Source organism: Lissotriton vulgaris, chromosome 5 (genome assembly GCF_964263255.1).
Source record: "Lissotriton vulgaris chromosome 5, aLisVul1.2, whole genome shotgun sequence".
Lineage (NCBI taxonomy): Eukaryota > Metazoa > Chordata > Amphibia > Caudata > Salamandridae > Lissotriton > Lissotriton vulgaris.
The window spans coordinates 136,278,798-136,302,572 of NC_141693.1; the positions used below are offsets into that span (position 1 = coordinate 136,278,798).

A 23,775-nucleotide genomic window follows, 5' to 3' on the forward strand; every position below is an offset into this window, starting at 1 on the left:
TATGGAATTACTTTTTCAGTGGATTTATCCCTTTTTTTTTAACTCTTCTGCCATCTCTTTCCTTGCATTCTGCCCCAGAACTTTTGTGAAAAACTTAAGGGAACATGTGAGACATGTCTTAGGGCCTCATTTAGAATATGTCAGGCGGTCTGTTGTCTGTCAGGGTGGAGAAGATATTTACATCTGCCCACCATACTTCGAGAACTTCCCAGGCCTTTTCCAGATCTTCGGGCCTTTAAAGACACAACAATTAGCTAAGCGGCTCAGGCAGCCACTCGCGCAGGTGCAAAGGAGTCTTGTTTTGTATATTAGTTTGCTCCTAAGCTGTGAATCACTCCCTCCACGCTGCTCTTTTCACCCAAAGTGTCTCCATGGCTGCAGCAGGCAGGGGTGAAGGGACTTCAGGCGGAGCCGGTGACTGTGCGGAACATATGGTATGTATTAGAGGTACTAGCGGGAGAGCTGAGGAGGGGGAGAGGGCAGGACTTTTGTTTTCCCTCTCTTGTAATGGTATGTGATAAAAACCATGTTTGCCGCTGTACGGGTTTTATTAAAATGCTAATTAAAATAATGTTTCAAAAAAGTATGGGTGACTAAAAGGAGAAAGGATCCTTAAGAGTGGATGCTGGTATGACACTGTATTTTGTCTTTTGCAGTCACCTTTGCCCTGATATCTTTAGCTTTGACCAGAAGGGTCCAATCTTGTGCCACTAAATAGAAACAGCTCTTTACCCAAAGGAAAACCGCGGTGAGGCATATCAAACGATTACAATGCAATAACTGCCTAACTGGGCTGGCACTTTCATGATGCGGCGTTCAGTTGCTGTTTTGTCATTAGAGTATCATTTCAGCTTTGTCCCGTTCCCGCCCCCCCTCCCGCTGTCCGTGTGCCCGTTAACCCGCCCCCTCCCGCTGTCCGTGTGCCCCCTCCTGCCCCCCCTCCCGCTGTCCGTAGTAAGAGTTCATGCAGCAATGTTTGCTGAAGGCCAAGTAGTTCTATTGTCTACCATAAGTGTTCAGTGATTTCTATATAGATGAATTACGAATTACAGAAATGACGAGTGTAAGAATCTGATGGTTTTTTTTCTGCGGGCCTCTGAGTTTTTTAACTCTTGATACGTTTTTTTGTTAAACTGGCAAATGGAAAACTGCTAAACAGCTCACGCTGCATGTACGCTGACCCCTCAAACACAGTAACATTGGTTAATGCTGATTAACTTGCCGGACTATTTAATAAGGCTGCATGAATGTGGTGGAGGAGAATGTACCAGTAGCATAAAGGTCAGCTGTTGTTTGTGGGCTGCAGTTTAGCTTTACGCCACCCATTTGGGTGACTTTAAAAGCAAAGCATGCTCAGGACTGCAATTGGAACCCTGAATGGCTGCGGTGTCCGCCTATTCTTCAAAAGCGGTATGTTCCCAAAAGGCCACTTTCTGACATCACTGAAACTGGTTGGTGTCAACAGAATACTGAACACAATCAGCAGGGTGTGATCTTTATTTATAGAGTGTGATGAGCCATGATTACGAGGTCTGATGGGACATATATTTCCTTCCTTTGTTCTATTGTGCTCAGTGCATCCAAAAGCACTGTTGCAAGAGCAAGCACGCATACCTCCCTAGGACCATGGGGATAGCTTTTGCCACAAAACCTATTAGGGCACAGTTCTGCGGTTAGATCGGAGGAATGAGCCACTACAGCATGTTCTCCTTCTGCACAAAGTTGAATTATGTATGCCATCAATAAACTGCACAGACCAAAGTAAACCATTTTGACCTGGAAAGACCTGCTTTCAACATTTGCTGAGAATCCCCTACGTAGTGCACTGAAGCCCACAAGGTTGTGGTGCTTTATGGGTAAAAAGCATAACATGCCATATTTTGACATTGGCCTGCCCTACATAGGTTGGAGTAGTTTGTTTTGTAAAAGGCCCACTTCTTAATAGAATTGTTCTGTGGAAGAGACACAAGGGGGCGCTGTGCTTGCTTCCCTGCCCCCTCGCTGTCCTTGCTTCCCTGCACCCTCGCTGTGCTTTCTTCCCTGCCCCATGGCTGTGCTTGCTTCCCTGCCCCCTCGCTGTGCTTGCTTCCCTGCCCCCTCGCTGTGCTTGCTTCCCTGCCCCCTGGCTGTGCTTGCTTCCCTGCCCCCTCGCTGTGCTTGCTTCCCTGCCCCCTGGCTGTGCTTGCTTCCCTGCCCCCTGGCTGTGTTTTCTTCCCTGCCCCCTCGCTGTGCTTGCTTCCTTGGCTGTGCTTGCTTCCCTGCCCCCTCGCTGTGCTTGCTTCCCTGCCCCCTGGCTGTGCTTGCTTCCCTGCCCCCTCGCTGTGTTTGCTTCCCTGGCTGTGCTTGCTTCCCTGCCCCCTGGCTGTGCTTTCTTCCCTGCCCCCTCGCTGTGCTTGCTTCCCTGCCCCTGGCTGCGCTTGCTTCCCTGCCCCCCCGCTGTGCTTTCTTCCCTGCCCCCTCGCTGTGCTTGCTTCCCTGGCTGTGCTTGCTTCCCTGCCCCCTCGCTGTGCTTTCTTCCCTGCCCCCTCGCTGTGCTTGCTTCCCTGGCTGTGCTTGCTTCCCTGCCCCCTCGCTGTGCTTGCTTCCCTGCCCCCTCGCTGTGCTTGCTTCCCTGCCCCCTCGCTGTGCTTGCTTCCCTGCCCCCTCGCTGCGCTTGCTTCCCTGCCCCCTCACTGTGCTTGCTTCCCTGCCCCCTCGCTGTGCTTGCTTCCCTGCCCCCTCGCTGTGCTTGCTTCCCTGCCCCCTCGCTGCGCTTGCTTCCCTGCCCCCTCGCTGTGCTTGCTTCCCTGCCCCCTCGCTGCGCTTGCTTCCCTGCCCCCTCGCTGTGCTTGCTTCCCTGGCTGCGCTTGCTTCCCTGCCCCCTCGCTGTGCTTGCTTCCCTGGCTGCGCTTGCTTCCCTGCCCCCTGGCTGTGCTTTCTTCCCTGCCCCCTCGCTGTGCTTGCTTCCCTGGCTGTGCTTGCTCCCCTGCCCCCTCGCTGTGCTTGCTCCCCTGCCCCCTGGCTTCGCTTGCTTCCCTGCCCCCTGGCTGTGCTTGCTTCCCTGCCCCCTGGCTGTGCTTGCTCCCCTGCCCCCAGGCTGTGCTTGCTTCCCTGCCCCCTGTCTGTGCTTGCTTCCCTGCCCCCTCGCTGTGCTTGCTTCCCTGCCCCCTCGCTGTGCTTGCTTCCCTGCCCCCTGGCTGTGCTTGCTTCCCTGCCCCCTGGCTGTGCTTGCTTCCCTGCCCCCTCGCTGTGCTTGCTTCCCTGCCCCCTCGCTGTGCTTGCTTCCCTGCCCCCTGGCTGTGCTTGCTTCCCTGCCCCCTCGCTGTGCTTGCTCTCCTAGGTGTGTTTGTGTGTGGCTCTGGGTGTGTGTGTGTTTGTGTGTGGCTCTGTGTGTGTGTGTGTGGCTCTGGGGGTGTGTGTTTGTGGCTCTGGGTGTGTGTGTGTGTGTGTGTGTGTGTGTGGCTCTGTGTGTGTGTGTGTGTGTGTGTGGCTCTAGGTGTGTGTGTGTGTGGCTCTGGGGGTGTGTGTGTGTTAGTAATTGCTGTCTGCTGAGCTCGTCCAGTAGGGTACAATATGTCTTACATTTGCGAGAGATTAAGCTGTTGGCAATGTAAATGACAATGCCATTTATTTATCTGTTTTCAAAACCAACACAAATTTTTTTTGTCATTTACAATGCCAATAGCTCTAACTTTTTCAAAGGCAAAACCGTTGCATTGTAAATGCTTGTTTTAAACTATGTTCTCTTCCTCTGTTTCAGGTGTGTGGGCGAGAGCACTAGGGCAGATGGCTGGGGTGAACGTGCCTCTAGTGGCGATGCATCATGCCTATGTGGTCACAGAACGGATCGAAGGGATTCAGGTATGGTGGCCCTCTGCTTACCCTCCAAGTCATATTATGTTATGCTTTTTCTGAACAGAGCTGGGGACAGGTGCTGGTGTGTGGTGTGTTCTTGTTCAAAGTTTAGTCCTAATGAATGCAACCAGTTAGATATACCAGCTTTGTTCAGCTTAGCACTTTGTTAGAGAGAATACATGAAAAAAGAGATAACACCACTTTCAAACCAAACTAGTAATGAAGTACATATGGTTAATAACAAAGAGTAGAGATGATTAAAATGGAGAGTGAACATGGTGCAGTCATCTATATCCTTCTGCGACATTGTGCTATGACTCCTCCCCTGACCATCAACTCGCTCACTTGACCTGCTTATTTTGAAAGAAGAATTCACATATCTCTGCAATAATACAGCTGAGTACTTCCTGAAATACTTTTTAATAACGCCTTTTCTGCATGAAGGGTGTAGTACCCTGGTAGATGCAGGCAAGTAAGCCTTCTAAAAACTGTTCTCTCCCTGCTGTGTCTAATAAACAAAAGTTGCATTCTGTTGGTTAGATTGATGAGTGAAGGGGCCGTCATATTCAGCTTTTTGAAGTGTTAAATCTCTTGAATCCAACCCCATCCAGATTCTTGCAAGAGTCCCATTCCTGTTCAACTCTGATAATTGCTTAATATTATCCAGTCATGAATATTTCATATAATCCAAATTTCCTTTTATTCTGACCCCACATTTTGAGAGTTTTCCGTAATCTCATCCAACAATAAGTGTGTTTGGGGACATTGAAACAACCAGGCTCTGCATGATCACCACTCAGACACTATGCCAAAATATCTTGTTTACAGTACTGCAGGAAATATGTCATTTTCCCGTTAAAGCAACCCCCCTCATTTCTGAAAAGTTATTTTTTAGGTAATAGTTTGGCACCAATCTTAACCCTCCTTATTCATGTGATGTGTTTATCTCAGAAGCGAATATTCAAGTATCGGAATTCTTACAGCAAAACTTTAATTCTACACGACAAACTTAGTGTGCATACCAGCCTGGATGGAGCTCAATTCAGGATTGATTTGGAATGTGTGTAGTGTCTGCGGAAAAGCAGGAGGCTAGAGCAGGTAGTGGTAAGTATAGTTTTGGAGGACTTCTATGAGGCAGTCATTAACCAAGCTGGTTGACTGAGAGTCAATGAGCACCTTGTATTAGCTTGATTTAGCAGAGTCATGGTTTATCATTAATAGATGTGGGTGATAAGCATTGGCCTCCAAAATTTGGTGAGTTTTGAAACTTTGCATCATTGAAGATTTGTGACTTAGGTCAACTTTGCCAGTCTGAAGCTCCCCTGCCTGCAGGTCTCAGCAGTTTGAATGTTTACTAGCATCAGGATGTCCCATCCATAAAGAGTGGAACATCCTGCTGCTGATTAAAGGTTCCAACTGAAAGCAAGGTATGCAGTAGGGTGAGTCAGCAACGTGTATTGGGGCATGGGGGAGTCTGGAGTTCTTGCAGCCAGTGTGCAGTGATTTTTGCCCATAGGAACTTTGTCAAGAGGAATGCAGCGTGGTGCAAGGTGTCCGCTATAGGAAATGCTGGGAATGGGGCTATGAGGCACTCTTTTAAATATATGCCCTTGTCTATGGAAAACTGTTTGCACTCTAAGGTGTGATGCATTCTTTCTACATGGGGATGGGTTTGCATCTGTCTAGAGTGGACTCCTACAGTAAGTAAACTGCGGCTGTGGGAGTGAAATTGTAGAGGAGTTAGTGGGAGCTGCAAGGAGATTAAAGGGGTTATTGTAGGAGGACTCACTGACCGGAGCAAGGCAGTGGTCGATCTCTACTAACTAAAGCGATAATCTCTTCTAATCCATGCTGCTCTGGGCTACTTGTCCACTTTAGTGGTCTAAGAGACCCGGTGATTATACGACACAGCTTTCATGGTGATTTTTGTATTTCTGGATCTTAATTGAAAATGGTCTCATGTACGTATTTCTTCATTGCCATTTTCTAAGGTTTCTCTTTTCTGTTTCTTGGACTCTGCAATATTGGACTATTTGAATGTGTTATCTTATTACATACCAATACAAATTGTATGGAACATTAAATGGAACATTAAAAAATAGAATTTGTGTTCAGATATAGAGGGTTGGTGATAGGCCACTGTGTCAGAGAAGTGACATTCAGTCATAAGGACATAAGAGTGGTCCGCTGCGGGCCAGAGGTTGCAGGAAGGGATATGTCATTGAAGTAGATGTGAGGAAGTCCTAGTGGTTTACCTGGAGAGGGGTTGGCACAGAAAGGATTATTGGCTAGACTTTGATCAGAGAATATATTGATTGAAGGGAATGTCTTGATGAATAGTGCCACTGAGGATGAGGTGGCTGTATGCTCCGAGATGTGCCCTGTGTTCAAATTGCCATCGGATTTACGCTGTACCTCACTTATGCAGCCCAAGTAGGTTTAGACCATTCGGTATAGCTTTCCCATTTAGAGGGGACCTGGCCTGGCAGTCGTTGCTGCACTCTTCCTGTTGGGGCAGCTCCCAGTCTGATTTGCAAAAGAATTGTCTCGTTCTAGACTGGCATATAAGGCAAAAAAGATGGACTGGGGGCGTCTCCGAGCAATTACAAATGGCTAAGACTGATTCAAGAATCCCATCCAGTACTTATTTATCTGGTCTGGTTACAGACTGCTGTAGCTATCTGTAGTGCTTATTTTGTAAAATATTAAATGCCAGGCCTCTGACCAGGAGGCCACTGCAGCTTTCACCACCCATCACCCTTGTCATTGCTGCCAAAACAACTACTAACCATCGCTCTCGTATGTAAATGTAACAGTTCAGATTATTCCAGGTTTCCGAAGCTAAAGGAAGGGCTGGGGAGCCAGGTATTAGCAATTTTAATGTGTATTGTATTCCTAAACAACCGTTGTTCTGCTCATCTCTAAATTAGATGAGCAGCACTGCCATGTGGTAGACTGTTCTAAGTATGGTGTTGACAATTAGGTGCCAGTGCCGAGCACTGGAAACTAATTAAGTGCCGGTGCTGAGCACCGGAAAGCACCAGCTCAAATTAAGCACTGGCTATCTGGAACTTTTTCAATTCTTTGAAAAACTGCAATATGAAATACAAAAAGAGAATGAGATTTGCATCAGCCCCTTCAGACCTTAATTTTAAAGTTTTTCATGGTTGACCATTGTTGGGTGGGTTTTCGAGGAAGGCCATATCATTTTGTTGATGGTTGAATTGTCCCATTCGTGTTCCCTTTAGGGTTTTCTGGGGAGTGTCAAATAGTGTTTTTGTTAGACTTGTGACTGCTTTTTAATGTATTAACTTTGCTTTCACAAGAATGTTATATTTGCTGATTTGTGGTACTTGCTATTTGGATAATCGTAGCTTTTAAGCACACAGTGCTGATCACTAATGGCCCTTGCATATTCATTTGTTTTACTCTATTCTCAAGAATGCAAATGTAATCTTATGTCTACTTTTCCTAATATTATTCTTTGACGGTAAACCTTAACTCTAATGTTTGTGAAGGGACACTAACCTCAGGGTCTGTATTGGTTTAGCCCAGGATGTTGGTTAGTTATGACATTGTTATTCTATTCCAACTGTGGGAAATGCACACAAAGTCTCCCTGCTATTTTCAAACTCTTCCCTCACAAAAGCCAGCTGTTTTTAGTGGTGGGAGTAATCATAGAGATTATACACTTGTGGCAAGTGCCACACCCCCCTAGAGGAATGTTTAAATATGTCTAGATGTATTTAAAAATTGCAGTTAAGTTCTGTTACCATTTAAAAACACAATCAAATACATGACCACCAAGCATACTATTCTGGTCAGCAGACCTTACTAACGTGCACAAGTATCCACAGTGTGATTATTAGAAATGGGGTGGGGGTTTGAGGAATATTTGGAGGCCTTCCTTTTTGACACCACCTTCCAGCCAGGATATTAATGACAAAAGATGTTAGTGATGGCCTATTACAGAGCGGATTACTGTCACTCATTTGTCCCCACTGAAAACAAAGACATGTTATCAGCATAATGCTTCTTTGGGCAAGAGCCTGGTGCCCCAAGACCCCTGGGATCACTTGAAGCCCCCGTAGGGGAGCCCATCCCCCAGTTTGAAGAGTCCTGGTTTACAGTAACACATATAACATGTCTCCTATCACTGCACTGCCAGAGATGAATCCGGTTTGCTGACAGAATGCCCTTTCTAGATTTTACACCCTTTAGGATTCAAAGAGATAGTTGGACATGCTCTAGATGGAAGAAGTGAAACAGGATACCGGACAGCGATGTAAGCAGTCCAGCTCCAGCTCCAGCTCCAGCCCCCTGTGAATGTCTGGCTCTCATTTGTTATAACTTTTTGTCCTTCTTCTTCTTTGAGCGAACATTGATGGATTGTACACATGCTGGCCATCTTTTCAAATAACGTCACTTAGAGTGCCAGCTCAGCGAGCGCATAAGTGTGTAATAGTGAACGGCTCTGATGATCTAGTTAGGAAACACACTGCCATGAAGCCTTTTCATTTCTGGTCACATGCACTGTGCCTATTAGGAGTTCCTTTATTTATTTTATTTGTATTTATTTATTTTATACGTTTTATATAACACTAGCTTGACCCGAAGGTATCAGAGCACTTTACAAAATCGTGAACAGGAATACAGTAAATCGGGCATGCAAACACAAAAAAGATGAGAATTCAAAATGCCAAAATAGCAAACATCAAAGAAAATGAAAGCAGTACTAAAAACAAGAGAAGCAGATTCAAGATGATCTAAAGGATAGCATAAACAGATAAGCAGCCGACTATGATCTAAGGGACTAGACCTGTACATGCGCTAGTTAACCAAGGTCAATAATCTAGGAGTTAAAGTATTTGTTGAGGAGGAGGAGTTTCAGGTTCCTTTTGAAGCTAGGGAATGAGGGGTTGCATAGCAGGTCACAAGGTAGAGTTTTCCATTTGCTCGGAGCATTTCCGGAAAATGAGCGAGACTTGGTTGCTCATTTTTAGGTCTCGCCTAGGTAGCGCGCATGCGCTGCTCTAGGAGATGACCTTTAGAAATTGGTCAGCTCTTTTCCACCCACTCGTGCATGTGGCGGCATCCACCTTGAGGGAGCGAGCAGCGGCACGCGCAGAGGCCATCTGTTTTTTTCTAATGAGCTTTCACGCACGCGCTTGTTTCCATTTCCATGCTCGCGGTCACTTTCACTTTCTAGCCGGCTTGGGCATTTGGAAGCAGCGGCGCGCGCAGGGGCCATCCGTTTTACCATTGTTTTTGACCCTCACCCATCTGTCTGATCTGAGGGTTAGGGGTCTCTGGCAAGGCCCTGTTTTCTCCAACAGACAGATAACTTCCATTAGAGTGCCCTACACATTTCTTAGCTCATCACGTGATCTGTCCTAGAAACTTTGACCGCTTAGCCTGCTTTTTCCTCGATCCATGAGACATTCATACCCTTTCTACTTAACAAAAGCTGCAAATAATTCTGCCTGTCCATCAGAAACATCCTTTTTCCCAATCCTCAGTGGCACCTGTATGGCTCTCACAGCTGCCACTGTGACCTTTACAACCTCTCACCACCGTATTTGCAGCACTTACCAGTCCTCATCGAACACTGGAGTCTCTCTTCACAGAGCTCCCAGTCCTTTGCTGAAAAGGGCACAGCCTTCACTGAAGTGCTGGCCGCGATGCTGACAGACTCACGGTACGAATGATTCCTTGTGATCTGTGGTCTTGGCAAGGTTAGGCCAAGTTGTTTCAGACAGTAAGTGTACCTCTCTCCATCTGCTGTCTGTCACCCATGTATTTCTCTCTGTCCCGCTCACCCTCGTGTAGTCCCCATCCCTTTAATCACTTTTTTCCCGTCTGCTTTCCCACCACATACTCCACCACATACTCCACTTTGCTCTCTTACACCCATTGGCTCCCCACTCTCGGTGCTGTGTCTGTCATCTGCTTTCCCCAACCCATGCCCTCTGTACAGCTTCCCCAAAACCCATTCCTCCCTTGATGGTGCCTCCAACAAAGCCCCTGTGTTGTTTCTGCCACCATTACTTCCCCATCTGCTTAAAACATTTTTTGCGATGCAATACGTCTCTCATTTGCGAGAGTTTAAGCTATTGACATTGAAATTGACAATGTCTTTTATTTATGCTTTAAAAACCAACACGTAAATAAAAGGCATTGCCACTTGCAATGGCAATAGCTCAAATTCTCTAAAATGCGAGACCTATTGCATTGCAAATGCTTGTTTTTAGATTGGGAGGTATGAGTAAAAGTGCCCCGATTTACCTCTAGCATATATGGTACCGCTGACCGTATCCAGTGATCAGCTTTGCTGCATCACTGAGGAACAAGCAATTCATTTATTTGGGAGAGAGGGGGGGCGGATTGCATAGGTGAAGGGGGGTGGTGATGTATGATGTGAGAAGACTAAGAAATAATTCTTTGAAAGCTAAAGTTAGTAAACATCACAAGAAAGCTGCAGAGAGAACAGACACTGTACCATAATCCTGCTTTGCAGACTTTCCAAAGGTCAGAAGTGACCTATCATGTTATCGGGGTACATGTTACCCAAAGGATTGATAGAATTGTTACTTTTTGTTAGCTGTGCAGAGGCTGTATGCACACACAATGTTGAGTACATTGCTTATACTGACAAGGTGCTGTGCAGGGCTTTAAGTGGGATGAAAAAGGTGTGGGGGAAGGAGTCTCAAACGGGTGTGGTGTAAAACATATCTAGTAATACTTCCAGGAGATGTGGCCTGTGTAATGAAGGGTGTGACATTAAAGGAGATACACTAAAATCCTGTGTTTTCCATAATGTGTCAACCAGCTAGTATTTTGGCGCCTTTCTATGAGCTTTCTGTTACTGCAACTAGACCTATCACACAATAACAGATATGCACCGGAAATGAGCCACAGCTATTGTTTTTGCCAATGCTTGTTAGCAGTTTCAGTCCAATAAATACCCATGGTGATTTTGTTGTGAATAATTAGAATTGAAAAATTTTCAATTCTGAAGGTATGAGACTGTGACATGTCGCTGAGGTTTATGGAAAGGGTAGTGTAGTGGTCTGTAGAATGTCGCAACCGTTCCTGTTCTCCCCTTCACACCGCTTTCCATTGTAGCTTCCGAAATGCACCACTTTCTCTCTGCATATTTTAGTAAGCCTCGATCACAACTCTTCCTCTTCTGCGCTCTCTTCTCACCCTCCCCTCTGTGTATTTCTTTGCTTCTCCTTTTTTTCAGCATCCTCTCATACACACACTAAGTATCAACTCACCTGGAAGTACTGCCTTTTCATATACTATTGTATTGTAAGGTAAAATTAGATTTAAAAAAAAAAACATTTACCTTATGTTTGCGGCATCACCGACAGCAAGCGCAAAGTAAATGGTTTTATTTTTTTTTAATTTAGTTTTACCTATCCTTTCGTCTGTTGACTTCCCCGCCGCTTATATATATATATATATATATATATATATATATATATGTATATGTATGTATGTATATATATATATATATATATATATATTATGTATATGTATGTATGTATATATATATATATATATATATATATTATATATATGTATATGTATGTATGTATATATATATGTATGTATGTATATATATGTATATGTATGTATATATATGTATATGTATATGTATGTATGTATATATATGTATGTATGTATATATATGTATGTATATATATGTATGTATGCATGTATATATGTATGCATGTATATATGTATGCATGTATATATATATATATATATATATATATATATATATATATATATATATATATATATATGCGGCGGGGAAGTCAACAGACGAAAGGATAGGTAAAACTAAATAAAAAAAGAAATATATATATATATATATATATATATATATATATATATATCCAACCAACAGTTCGCTATAGACCCCTGCCGCTTGTCAAAGGCGGGCCTCGGATGGGATAGCGAGTCCCAATAAATCCAACCAAAACCTTCTCCAGTAAAGAAAAGAAATCCGGGCCACTTGGAAGTGCAAAGCGTGATTTATTCAATGGCTTTCTCGACGCGTTTCGCAGTCAGTTCTGCTTTTTCACGAGACCGAAACCAAACAGGAAGTGTTGAATATATACAGTCACATGGTATTGGATTCATACACATGGAGAACAGACTACCGGTATGTTTACAGGCTGAGTCCGGTGCAAATAAAGGCTCTTTATACATACAGGTTAGAATCATTCGAAATGTATGGAACAAATCAAATACAGAATCAACAGAAAATACATTGCATTTAGCTTGCATTTAGAACTATTGCGCCCCAGTGGGCCAAGGTTCCACAAACAAGGTGTCACATGGTATTGAATTCATACACATGGAAGACAGACTGCCGGTATATTTACAGGCTGAGTCCGGTGCAAATAAAGGCTCATAATATATGCAGATTAGTGGAGTATAAGGGACAAAGTAAATTAAGTAATCAACGAAAATTACAATGCATTGAGGACTATTGCGCCCAAGTGGGCCAAGGTTCCACAAACCAGGTGTTCCCATTCAACACGCCGTGGAGCCGTGGAGGGCAGAGGCAGTATTATCGTCATTGGATCGCGCCCTGTCGGCGATAGGACAGCAATGAATTAGGTCATTCATCCTGTCGATTTTCACATACAAAGCCTTATAAGGTACTATGATGGCCAGTGCAAAATGTTCCAAAATTCCATTGATTCAAAGTGGTCCATTCATACTCAGACAGCGTTGAATTCGGTCATTCATACTGTCGAATTTTCACATGCAAAGCCTTATAAGTTACTGTGATTGCGCCCAAGTGGGCAAAAGCAAAAAGTTCCAAAGTTTCATTGATTCAAAGTGGTCCATTCATACAATCGGACAGACTCCCAAAATTCATCCCGTAATTCTGTAAACCAAAAGTGAGAGAAATGCCGTCAGTGACCGAAATATAAGTGACAATAATAAAAAACAGTAATAGTTAAAAAACGGCAGAATTACACGCAGACAAACCGGCTAGTTAACCCAGATGCACCCTCAATTCCTCATGCAAGTTGTGGCCATTGGGTTGGGTCGTCTTGTATTTGATGATGAGTCTGGATTCCAGTCTCCTCATCTCCTTGATACGGTCTCCCCCTCTTTCCCTCACTGGGACTGTCTCCAATACACAAAATGACAACAGATTCGCATTGCTCTTGTGGTGCAAAGCGAAGTGCCTGGCAATGGGATATTGCTTATCTCCATTGGTTATGGCTCGCATATGTTCGAGCACCCTTTTCTTGGCTTGGTGTATGGAGCTGCCGATATAGTACAGCTGACACGGGCATTTTAATGCATATACGACATGGTCGGTTAGGCATGTCACATGCTTAGTGATTTTGAATTTGTTGGTTTCTTTTGATAGCTGTACCTCCTTAATGTTTTTGCTGTTGCGACCGGCTTTGCACCTGCCACAAGTGTAAAAACCTTGTATGGGATTTCTCTGTTTGATTGCCTTAGGTAAAAGAGTCGAACAGAGAAGATCTTTCAGGGATTTGGGTCTTCTGAACGTGAGTTGTGGGTGCTCGGAAATTGCTGGGGAAAGGTCCTTGTCTAGTTTTAGAATATTCCAGTATTTGCCTAGGGCATTCCTTACCCCCTTTGAGTCACAGTTGTAATCAGTAATGAATCTGCTAATCACCCCTTCGTTAGACTGACTCGAAGGTGGACTAGGGTTGAGGAGGCTTGTTCTGTCTTTTTCTTTCACCCTGGCTAGGGCCCTGGCTATACATTTTCGACCATACCCTCGTTCTTTAAACCTTGTGCTCATGAGGGCAGCTTCTGTATTATAGTCTGATTCGTTAGAGCAAATTCGTTTGGCTCTAAGGAATTCCCCCATAGGGATAGAATTAATCAGATTGGTGGGGTGGCAGCTCGAGGCGTGCAATAGGCTGTTCCCGGCTGTGCTTTTACGGAATAGGGTCGTGGTAAGAGTGTTGTTCCTATTTTCCACCCTGACATCTAGGAATTCAATGGTTGTGGGGTCAATATGACAGGTGAAGCTAAGATTGAACTCGTTGGAATTCAGTTCATCTACGAATTCCAACGCTTCCTGCTGGCTTCCACTCCAGACAATAAAAATATCGTCTATGTAGCGTAGCCAACAGGACACCTTGGTCGAAAATGCAGGGGACTGATAAACCACCTCCTCTTCCCACTGTCCCAGGTAAAGACAGGCAAAACTGGGCGCAAAACAAGTCCCCATCGCGGTGCCCAGTAGCTGATGGTAGACAGTCTCATTAAAAAGGAAAAAATTCTTGGTAAGGCATGTGTGTGCCATCTCCAGAATCATCTCAGTATGGAGAAGGTAGGAGATAGATCGTGTTTTGAGGAAATGTCTACATGCCTCAATGCCTTGCTGGTGGGGAATGCAGGTGTAAAGGCTGTTTACATCTAGGGTCATGAAGAGATACTTGGCGTCCCAGGGCATGTTATTAATTTTCTGTAGGAAATGGCCAGAGTCTCTGAGATATGAAGGAAGGTTCATAACCTACGAACAGAAACGCCTATCTTTGCTTCACCGGCTGTATTGGTGAGTGCCTCTGCATTCTGTCGTATTCCGTTACTGAAGTGAATTTGTTTGTTTATGATCGCTGATCACGAGCCACAACATTCCAGCGTTTCAGAGAGGCTTAAGGCTTGACACACTTCCCGTATACCGTTACGCAAGTGTGTCACGAATGCAAAGCAGGCGGAAGCTCATATTTCCCGCAGACATTTAAGACAATCACAATAATGGCTTCTAATAGGAACCAACGGCGGAAAGAGGCAGCAAGCCGTATGTTTACCGATGCCGACTCACCTGCCACCAGCAATACCTCTGAGAATGTGAATCAGAGGAACATTGGCCCTAACAAACAAAATCTTTGGAATGCCCTGTGGAAATTGCTGGTAACTGAGCAAAGTAAATGGTGGGAAGCCACTACACTTCAGAAATATATTGAAGTAGACAGAGTGCCAAGGGGGTTGCGGATTTACACCACGCCGACCCTCGCAGACCCGGACCCAGATATGGTGGAAGAATGGGCGGGGAACAGTCACGAATGTTCCATAAGAATGCTCAAAATTCTTGTGAAATACGCAAATAAACATTGTGAAAAACTGGCTTCAGAAATAGAGGCCATTACAAACCAGTTAAAAAGCCTTTATGAAGATGAAAAAGACTTTGACAGCGAAATGGCAAAGTACGATATCAAGCTCGAGAAACTGGAGAAAGAAATACGTGATAAGAAAGAAACCAAATTCATACGTGACCGCAATGACTATGAACGCGGCCAAGTGTTGACCTTTGCCAAGAGATACGACCATTTACGTTCAGTTACCATACAGGGGCCAAATCCGTCTCCTGTTTCAAATGGAACAAATGCCACTAACACTACAGATCAGGCTGTCTCAAGGGAACAAACAATAACCCCAGCTGGTCCGAGCACGATAACAGCACAAAATCCGGAGCTTATGAGCCCAAAAGAAAAGATTTTAATGGAGTTTGCCATGGTAGCCCAGGGAAGACTGACTGGGCAAAACAAACCATCCGGCGGAGGAAAAGGACGAGGTCAAGGCGCGAAAGGCGCCGGAAAAAACAGCGTGACCATGAACACAAGCAGCATTTCGAGCCCAGTGGGATCCAGGACAAGGGGCCAAAGGAGAGGAAAATAATGGAGTCTAACACCATCATCAACTTGTCGTCCAGGGAGCTGAACAAGGCTGAGAAAGAGGTACTTTCCTTAGGATTATCCTTTTGCCCCACCTCCTCTTTTGACTATACACAAAGTCGTATTGATCTCTTTTATTTTACTCGAAAGTTGCGCCTAAAGAAGTGGCATGCCACAAAACTCTCCACCGAGACCCGCGAGTCTGCACAAGTGCCCACCAGTATCACGGGTGAAGATGTGGAAACGCTGCATCTACTCCATGAACTGGAAGGAAACTTGGACACGCTTGAGAATCCTTTACTTAATGTGATACCCGATGACGTGGATATTGGTTTGAACTTTAAAAGCGGTTTTAGACCGAAATCTGTGTTCTTACCGCAAATTGTCAATGAATCAATCGATATCTTTGAAAAAGCTATGATTAGAGAATTTGAAAGATTATCTAAAACCAACAACCAGGTGAAACACAATTTAACTAAAGCTCAATTTGAGGCCATAAAAACCCTGTGCGATGACAAACAGATTATTATTAAAAAATCTGATAAAGGGGGAAATATGGTGGTGTTACCCCGTGACATGTATATTAATGAAGGCCTATCCCAGTTGAGTGATGATACTAAATATGAAAGGAGTAACAAAGCAATTTACCTTGCCTGTGTCTCGAAATATACGGAACAACTTAATGAGTGGAAGGAAAGGAAGCTCATTAGCAAAGAGGAATTTAATTTTATCCTCAATAAACACCCTAAAATGCCAGCCCTTTACCTTCTACCCAAAGTTCACAAAAATGCAACTAATCCCCCAGGTCGACCGATTGTGTCATCACGAGGCAGTTGCTGGGAAAACACCTCGAGATATGTGGACTTTTTTCTACAACCTTTGGTTATGAACCTTCCTTCATATCTCAGAGACTCTGGCCATTTCCTACAGAAAATTAATAACATGCCCTGGGACCCCAAGTATCTCTTCATGACCCTAGATGTAAACAGCCTTTACACCTGCATTCCCCACCAGCAAGGCATTGAGGCATGTAGACATTTCCTCAAAACACGATCTATCTCCTACCTTCTCCATACTGAGATGATTCTGGAGATGGCACACACATGCCTTACCAAGAATTTTTTCCTTTTTAATGAGACTGTCCACCATCAGCTACTGGGCACCGCGATGGGGACTTGTTTTGCGCCCAGTTTTGCCTGTCTTTACCTGGGACAGTGGGAAGAGGAGGTGGTTTATCAGTCCCCTGCATTTTCGACCAAGGTGTCCTGTTGGCTACGCTACATAGACGATATTTTTATTGTCTGGAGTGGAAGCCAGCAGGAAGCGTTGGAATTCGTAGATGAACTGAATTCCAACGAGTTCAATCTTAGCTTCACCTGTCATATTGACCCCACAACCATTGAATTCCTAGATGTCAGGGTGGAAAATAGGAACAACACTCTTACCACGACCCTATTCCGTAAAAGCACAGCCGGGAGCAGCCTATTGCACGCCTCGAGCTGCCACCCCACCAATCTGATTAATTCTATCCCTATGGGGGAATTCCTTAGAGCCAAACGAATTTGCTCTAACGAATCAGACTATAATACAGAAGCTGCCCTCATGAGCACAAGGTTTGAAGAACGAGGGTATGGTCGAAAATGTATAGCCAGGGCCCTAGCCAGGGTGAAAGAAAAAGACAGAACAAGCCTCCTCAACCCTAGTCCACCTTCGAGTCAGTCTAACGAAGGGGTGATTAGCAGATTCATTACTGATTACAACTGTGACTCAAAGGGGGTAAGGAATGCCCTAGGCAAATACTGGAATATTCTAAAACTAGACAAGGACCTTTCCCCAGCAATTTCCGAGCACCCACAACTCACGTTCAGAAGACCCAAATCCCTGAAAGATCTTCTCTGTTCGACTCTTTTACCTAAGGCAATCAAACAGAGAAATCCCATACAAGGTTTTTACACTTGTGGCAGGTGCAAAGCCTGTCGCAACAGCAAAAACATTAAGGAGGTACAGCTATCAAAAGAAACCAACAAATTCAAAATCACTAAGCATGTGACATGCCTAACCGACCATGTCGTATATGCATTAAAATGCCCGTGTCAGCTGTACTATATCGGCAGCTCCATACACCAAGCCAAGAAAAGGGTGCTCGAACATATGCGAGCCATAACCAATGGAGATAAGCAATATCCCATTGCCAGGCACTTCGCTTTGCACCACAAGAGCAATGCGAATCTGTTGTCATTTTGTGTATTGGAGACAGTCCCAGTGAGGGAAAGAGGGGGAGACCGTATCAAGGAGATGAGGAGACTGGAATCCAGACTCATCATCAAATACAAGACGACCCAACCCAATGGCCACAACTTGCATGAGGAATTGAGGGTGCATCTGGGTTAACTGGCCGGTTTGTCTGCGTGTAATTCTGCCGTTTTTTAACTATTACTGTTTTTTATTATTGTCACTTATATTTCGGTCACTGACTGCATTTCTCTCACTTTTGGTTTACAGAATTACCGGATGAATTTTGGGAGTCTGTCCGATTGTATGAATGGACCACTTTGAATCAATGAAACTTTGGAACTTTTTGCTTTTGCCCACTTGGGCGCAATCACAGTAACTTATAAGGCTTTGCATGTGAAAATTCGACAGTATGAATGACCGAATTCAACGCTGTCTGAGTATGAATGGACCACTTTGAATCAATGGAATTTTGGAACATTTTGCACTGGCCATCATAGTACCTTATAAGGCTTTGTATGTGAAAATCGACAGGATGAATGACCTAATTCATTGCTGTCCTATCGCCGACAGGGCGCGATCCAATGACGATCATACTGCCTCTGCCCTCCACGGCTCCACGGCGTGTTGAATGGGAACACCTGGTTTATGGAACCTTGGCCCACTTGGGCGCAATAGTCCTCAATGCATTGTAATTTTCGTTGATTACTTAATTTACTTTGTCCCTTATACTCCACTAATCTGCATATATTATGAGCCTTTATTTGCACCGGACTCAGCCTGTAAATATACCGGCAGTCTGTCTTCCATGTGTATGAAATCAATACCATGTGACACCTTGTTTGTGGAACCTTGGCCCACTGGGGCGCAATAGTTCTAAATGCAAGCTAAATGCAATGTATTTTCTGTTGATTATGTATTTGATTTGTTCCATACATTTCGAATGATTCTAACCTGTATGTATAAAGAGCCTTTATTTGCACCGGACTCAGCCTGTAAACATACCGGTAGTCTGTTCTCCATGTGTATGAATCCAATACCATGTGACTGTATATATTCAACACTTCCTGTTTGGTTTCGGTCTCGTGAAAAAGCAGAACTGACTGCGAAACGCGTCGAGAAAGCCATTGAATAAATCACGCTTTGCACTTCCAAGTGGCCCGGATTTCTTTTCTTTACTGGAGAAGGTTTTGGTTGGATATATGTATATATATATATATATATATATATATATATATATATATATATATATATATATATATATATATATATATTACCTACTGGCGGTCGCCAGTAGGTAGTTATAGTTAGGATTTTTTTCAATGTTAAATCTCAAAGTTCTATTTGGAATAACTTTGGCGCCGGTTGACGAATCTGCCTGAAAATTTTCTCAAACTGGCCTCGCAGCGCCCCGGTCCTTCCCTGAAAGTTTGGGGGGGATTTGTCAAGCAGGGGCCGAGATAAAAGGGGGGTCCCAAAACGTGTTTTCCCCATGTTAATTTCCATAGGGCGGTCGACCTCACTTTTAGCCCGAACGGCTGAATGGATTTCCACCAAACTTGGCAAAATTGTAGGGACTGGTAGCCCGATGTGCCTTTGCTATGTCTCATGATGTGTGCTCCAGTGGTTTTTGAGTAATTTAGGTTCAAACAAATATATATATCTATGTCAGCGCCCTGGGGAGCGCTCTGGGTGCGCCACGCGCACGGAAAGCTGATTGGCTCTCGGGTGTCTGTAAACATTCGAAACAGTCCGGAGCGGCCGCCATCTTGTGTCTCGGTAAAATCAAGACACAAGAGGTGGCTAAAACAAAGGGGGAAATGACCATAAGGGGTCAGGGATAGACCCCCCTGACCCCCTAGGCTTGATGTGGGGGCTATAAAAGGGCCCCGCGGGGCATTTAAATATATATATATATATTTTTTTCATTTTGCGCGGGGGGAGCGCCCGGTACGCGCACCGGGGAGCGTACTATGAGGAAAAAAGAATGACAGAGTTTTTAAAAAATGAAGCCTTTTTTTAGAAATTGGAGGTAGTTCTAAAAAGAACTGGTTTTTTTCTTCTTTTTGTTGTTTTATATTTTTTGTGTTTTTTGAACTTTTGTACTTTTTTTGGCTTTTCAAAACAGTTTTATATTTTTTTAGGGGGAGAAACAAAAAAAAGGGAATTGAAACTGACTCAACTGGAGCAAAAAAACAAAAAACCCCAAAATTTCTTCTTTTTGGGGCACTTGTGATTGTCACCTGCAAGGACGATGAGCTTTACGCTCTTTTCACCATAGGCGATAAGCTTGCCACATGCAGTACAAGTGATTTTAAAATCAGCAAATCGTGGCTGAATACAAGGCATCATCTCTGATGTTTCTGGTCCCGATGAAGTTAGTTAGTTTCTTTGGGAGGTGGTCCTTGAAGACTGGGGGAGGTTACTGGCCAGTTCCCTGAGCTCTGCGCGAGAATAGTTGTTAGGGTGCTTACGGATCATATGTCGAATCATGGTATTGTTACCAAAGGAATATTTTTTGTTTGGGTTGCCCCTTGAGAGTTGTTCCTTACAGATTAGGCAAGTTACCTTGGCCGCATTCACTTTTGTCTTGCCCTCTGGGAGTGAAAAAAACTCCCATACAATGTGTGACTTGGGCTTGTATGGGGTATTTTGTTCAGGCAGCCATCTTCCACCATCCTCCTCTTCCTCTTCCTCCTCCTCCTCTTGTTGACCACCAATGTAATCTTGAGGTGGTCCTCTTGGTGGTTGTGGTGGTGGTGGTGGGGCAGATGCACCAGCTGCTGCTGCTACTGAAGCCATTATAAAGATCAAAAAGGTACAGAGAGGTGCAAACAGGTCTTCCTAAGTCAAAGGACAAAGTCAGAATAAGGAAAAAAGGTGGGGTCTTTCATCATTTGGAAAAAAAAAACTGTCCTGAACCAATGAGAAATGTTATTTTCAGGTCGCATGACCTGACGCGCTTACGCTACGCGCCCCAGGTCGCGTCGCGTAAGCGCGTCGGATGTTTACGTTGCGCGATCGTATTCGCTCGAGTACTTCCGGGTGCCCTTACGCTGTGCGTGTCACGCGGACGCAGCTACGCGATACGTCACGATCACGTTTTCGTTCGCGATATGGGCGCTAACGGGACGCTCCCCGGTACGCGCCCTGGGGCGCTTCATAATACTCCGATTTCCGGGGAGCTCACCGGGGTGCGCACCGGGAGCGCTCCGAGGGAAAAAAATATATATATACAAACAAAAAAATGGGCTAAATTGTAGAAACTGGTAGCCCGATGTGCCTTTGCTATGTCTCAAGATATATGCTCCAGTGGTTTTTACGAAAATTAACTTTGAAAAAATATATATTGGGCAACATTGGGCTATATATATGTTAGAGCCCAAATGTAGCCCAATGTAGCCCAAAGATGGCCACCAGAGACAAAAAAAAAACAAATGTAGCCCAAATATCAGCCAGATGTAGCCTAACTATAGCCCAATGACAGAATGTCCCAGAGTGTTCTAAAGAACAACTAAAGCGCTAACAGTCTTACTTATAAACTGAGACTTATAGTTAGGAATTAGCATTTAAAAAACCTATGAAATTCACTTAAAAAAAATAGGTTTCACACCAGTTATAGTTAGGAATTAGCTTTTAAAAAACCTATGAAATTCACTGAAAAAAACATAGGTTTCACACCAGTTATAGTTACCTGGAAATTTTACTGACATAAAACCAGTGAAATTCCACGTTATAGTTAGTTGGACTCACTATAACTTGCGCGTGTAATGCACTGCTGATGACATCACGTATTACATCACTCATGACATGGTCAGTGACAATGGACAGTGAAAACGGAGTTCCTGGGCCCACTGTGGGTGAATTGACAATATGAAAAATGCTGGTTTAAAGTGGAAAGTATGCGCAGAACCTACAAAGGTTGAACACTGATTCCAGAAGGACTACAAGTCCTAGCATGCAAGCCCACTGAGGGAATAAAAGCATGCTAATTGGAGCCACCTGCGAGCTTTTCTGAATGCAAAGAGACCTCAGAAGAAGAGGCAGCAGCCTCGAAACGCGTCAGGTCGAGTGAAAGATGACCGTGGCATTCTGTTGCAGGTTCCCGTTTTTGTAAATAAACCGGGCTGGTTTAAATTTGCTGTGTGTGCATTCCTGAAGCATTTGGGCCATTGTTTAACATATATATATATATATATATATATATATATATATATATATATATATATATATATATATATATATATATATATATATATATATATATATATATATATATATATATATATATATATATATATATATATATATATATATATATATATATATGATCTAATTTTTTTTAACAAAAAATCGTTTGACAGCTCCGCAGCTCTAGAGATCAACAACAAGTGTACAGAGTTCCCCACAGTGGGTAGACTAAAGTAACTAAAGGAAACCTCTCTCTCTAGAAGTGTACGTGGCAAGGAATGTAATAATCCCTTAGCGGAATTAAGGATGCCTCACACAAGTCAAAGGTTGGACGACTGTTGCCATCACACCCGATGATCGTACAGTGTCATCATTGGCTTCCTGCTCCTGCGGCAGGCTGGCAATGCAATGCCCGTCGGGTAGCACTGGGTGCTACGCTTTAGCGGAGTTCTTTTATTCCTTAGCCAATGGGTGCATGTGTGTGAGGGGCCTAAGAAAAAAGTGCAATAGTGAACGTGAGTGAGGTTTAAAAGAGGTCAGTAGAGTCCATTAGGAAAACTTTAATAACATGGCTCACTGCCTTATTAAAAATTGGTGAAAATGAGGGGTACTGAGGCGTAACAATTAGGGTGATCAAGCCTCATTCAACCCTCAATCAAAGTGTGGTCGACATGTTTCATGCCTCTAAGGCAATTCATCAGGACCAAAGTGCTCATCAACTTGCTACAGATTCCCCCCGTTTTTGAAGGAATCGAGTATACGACCTGTATTGTGTCGCGGGTTCAACCCTTCATTAAGGCCCTCCCTAGGACCGCAGTCCCTGATCGGTAAATCCACACACTGTCCTCGTGGGGCCAGAGCTGTGTGAAAATCACCTTGCTCGCTTCTGGCATAGGGCACGCAGTCACCTACCCAGCCCACATCGGTAAACTTGCAGAACAGCCGGCTGCTCTGTCACACACTTAGCCTAGAAGCACAATTAGAATGCGCAATAATGACCATTGCTCTGTGTGCTCTGCAGAGAAGCCAAGGATTGGATGAGCATGAATTCCGAACATCTTTATCCCCCACTGACAGTCACGTTGAGAAACTCTCACTGTCTTTAGCCTCAACTACAGAGCTCTCAAAGTTGACAAGCACTTCTCTCATGTCAGATTAGCTGACTGTACAGATATGGCAGAAAAATGTTTTTTGTGTTTTTTTAAATTCACTTTGCTTGCATAACCATTTCTGTAAATATATATCCATCGCAGGCATAGAGTAAAAGCTTGATGGCAGATCGACAATAATTCATTGCACTATAATATTAGTAACATTTACAAATAAAACACTGTGTTATGAACCTCCACAACCTATTTCACAGGGACACCTACAGAAAAAGACCCATTTCACGGCACGCGCTATTAAAATGTAAGAAGTGGGCACCTATTGGTTGTAGCTGTGAAGCTGAACCTCTTCAGTTCATTGTTCTTTTCAATGCAAGAGGGGTTTTGGGAATGCAAATTGCTCTCAGGTTTAGTACCCCAAGCTATGATAGTATAGAAAAACGCCTTGGCATGGCTTTTCTGTTTGTGAAATGCATTAAAAGGCTTCCTACCAATCACAGTTGACGGCGCAATAATTGATTTTGTGTTCAGGCTTGGCCCCTTCTCCAGATTGTACTCCAAGTAAGCCCCAGATCACCAACAGGCTTCCACACTACCAGTTTGTCACCCAAGGACCAGTGTGTGAGAACATTGCTTGGCCCAAAATTCAATACCTGTAGTCAGGGCTTTAAGTGGGATGAGAAAACTGGGGTGTCTCTCATAGGGGTGATGCCGATGTA

At 44.1% G+C, this 23,775-nt stretch overlaps 2 protein-coding genes across 3 annotated transcripts in view; both read left to right on the plus strand.

Moving 5' to 3' along the window:
* SARDH (sarcosine dehydrogenase) overlaps nt 1–23,775 on the plus strand; it is an 850,014-nt gene that overhangs the window by 94,018 nt on the left and 732,221 nt on the right. For both annotated transcript variants that reach the window (XM_086921071.1, XM_086921072.1), the window contains exon 6: nt 3,740–3,840. In XM_086921071.1, coding sequence (XP_086777197.1) covers nt 3,740–3,840 — 101 coding nt within the window. The remainder of the gene's footprint in view (nt 1–3,739; nt 3,841–23,775) is intronic.
* LOC147710376 (uncharacterized) lies at nt 14,611–15,531 on the plus strand. The gene has a single exon (XM_086919985.1). The coding sequence runs from the start codon at nt 14,611–14,613 to the stop codon at nt 15,529–15,531; it is 921 nt and encodes a 306-aa protein (XP_086776111.1).

Excerpts from the sequence above, each read along its gene's own strand:
- LOC147710376 (XM_086919985.1), top strand. The coding sequence starts at position 14,611 with ATGGCTTCTAATAGGAACCAACGGCGGAAAGAGGCAGCAAGCCGTATG.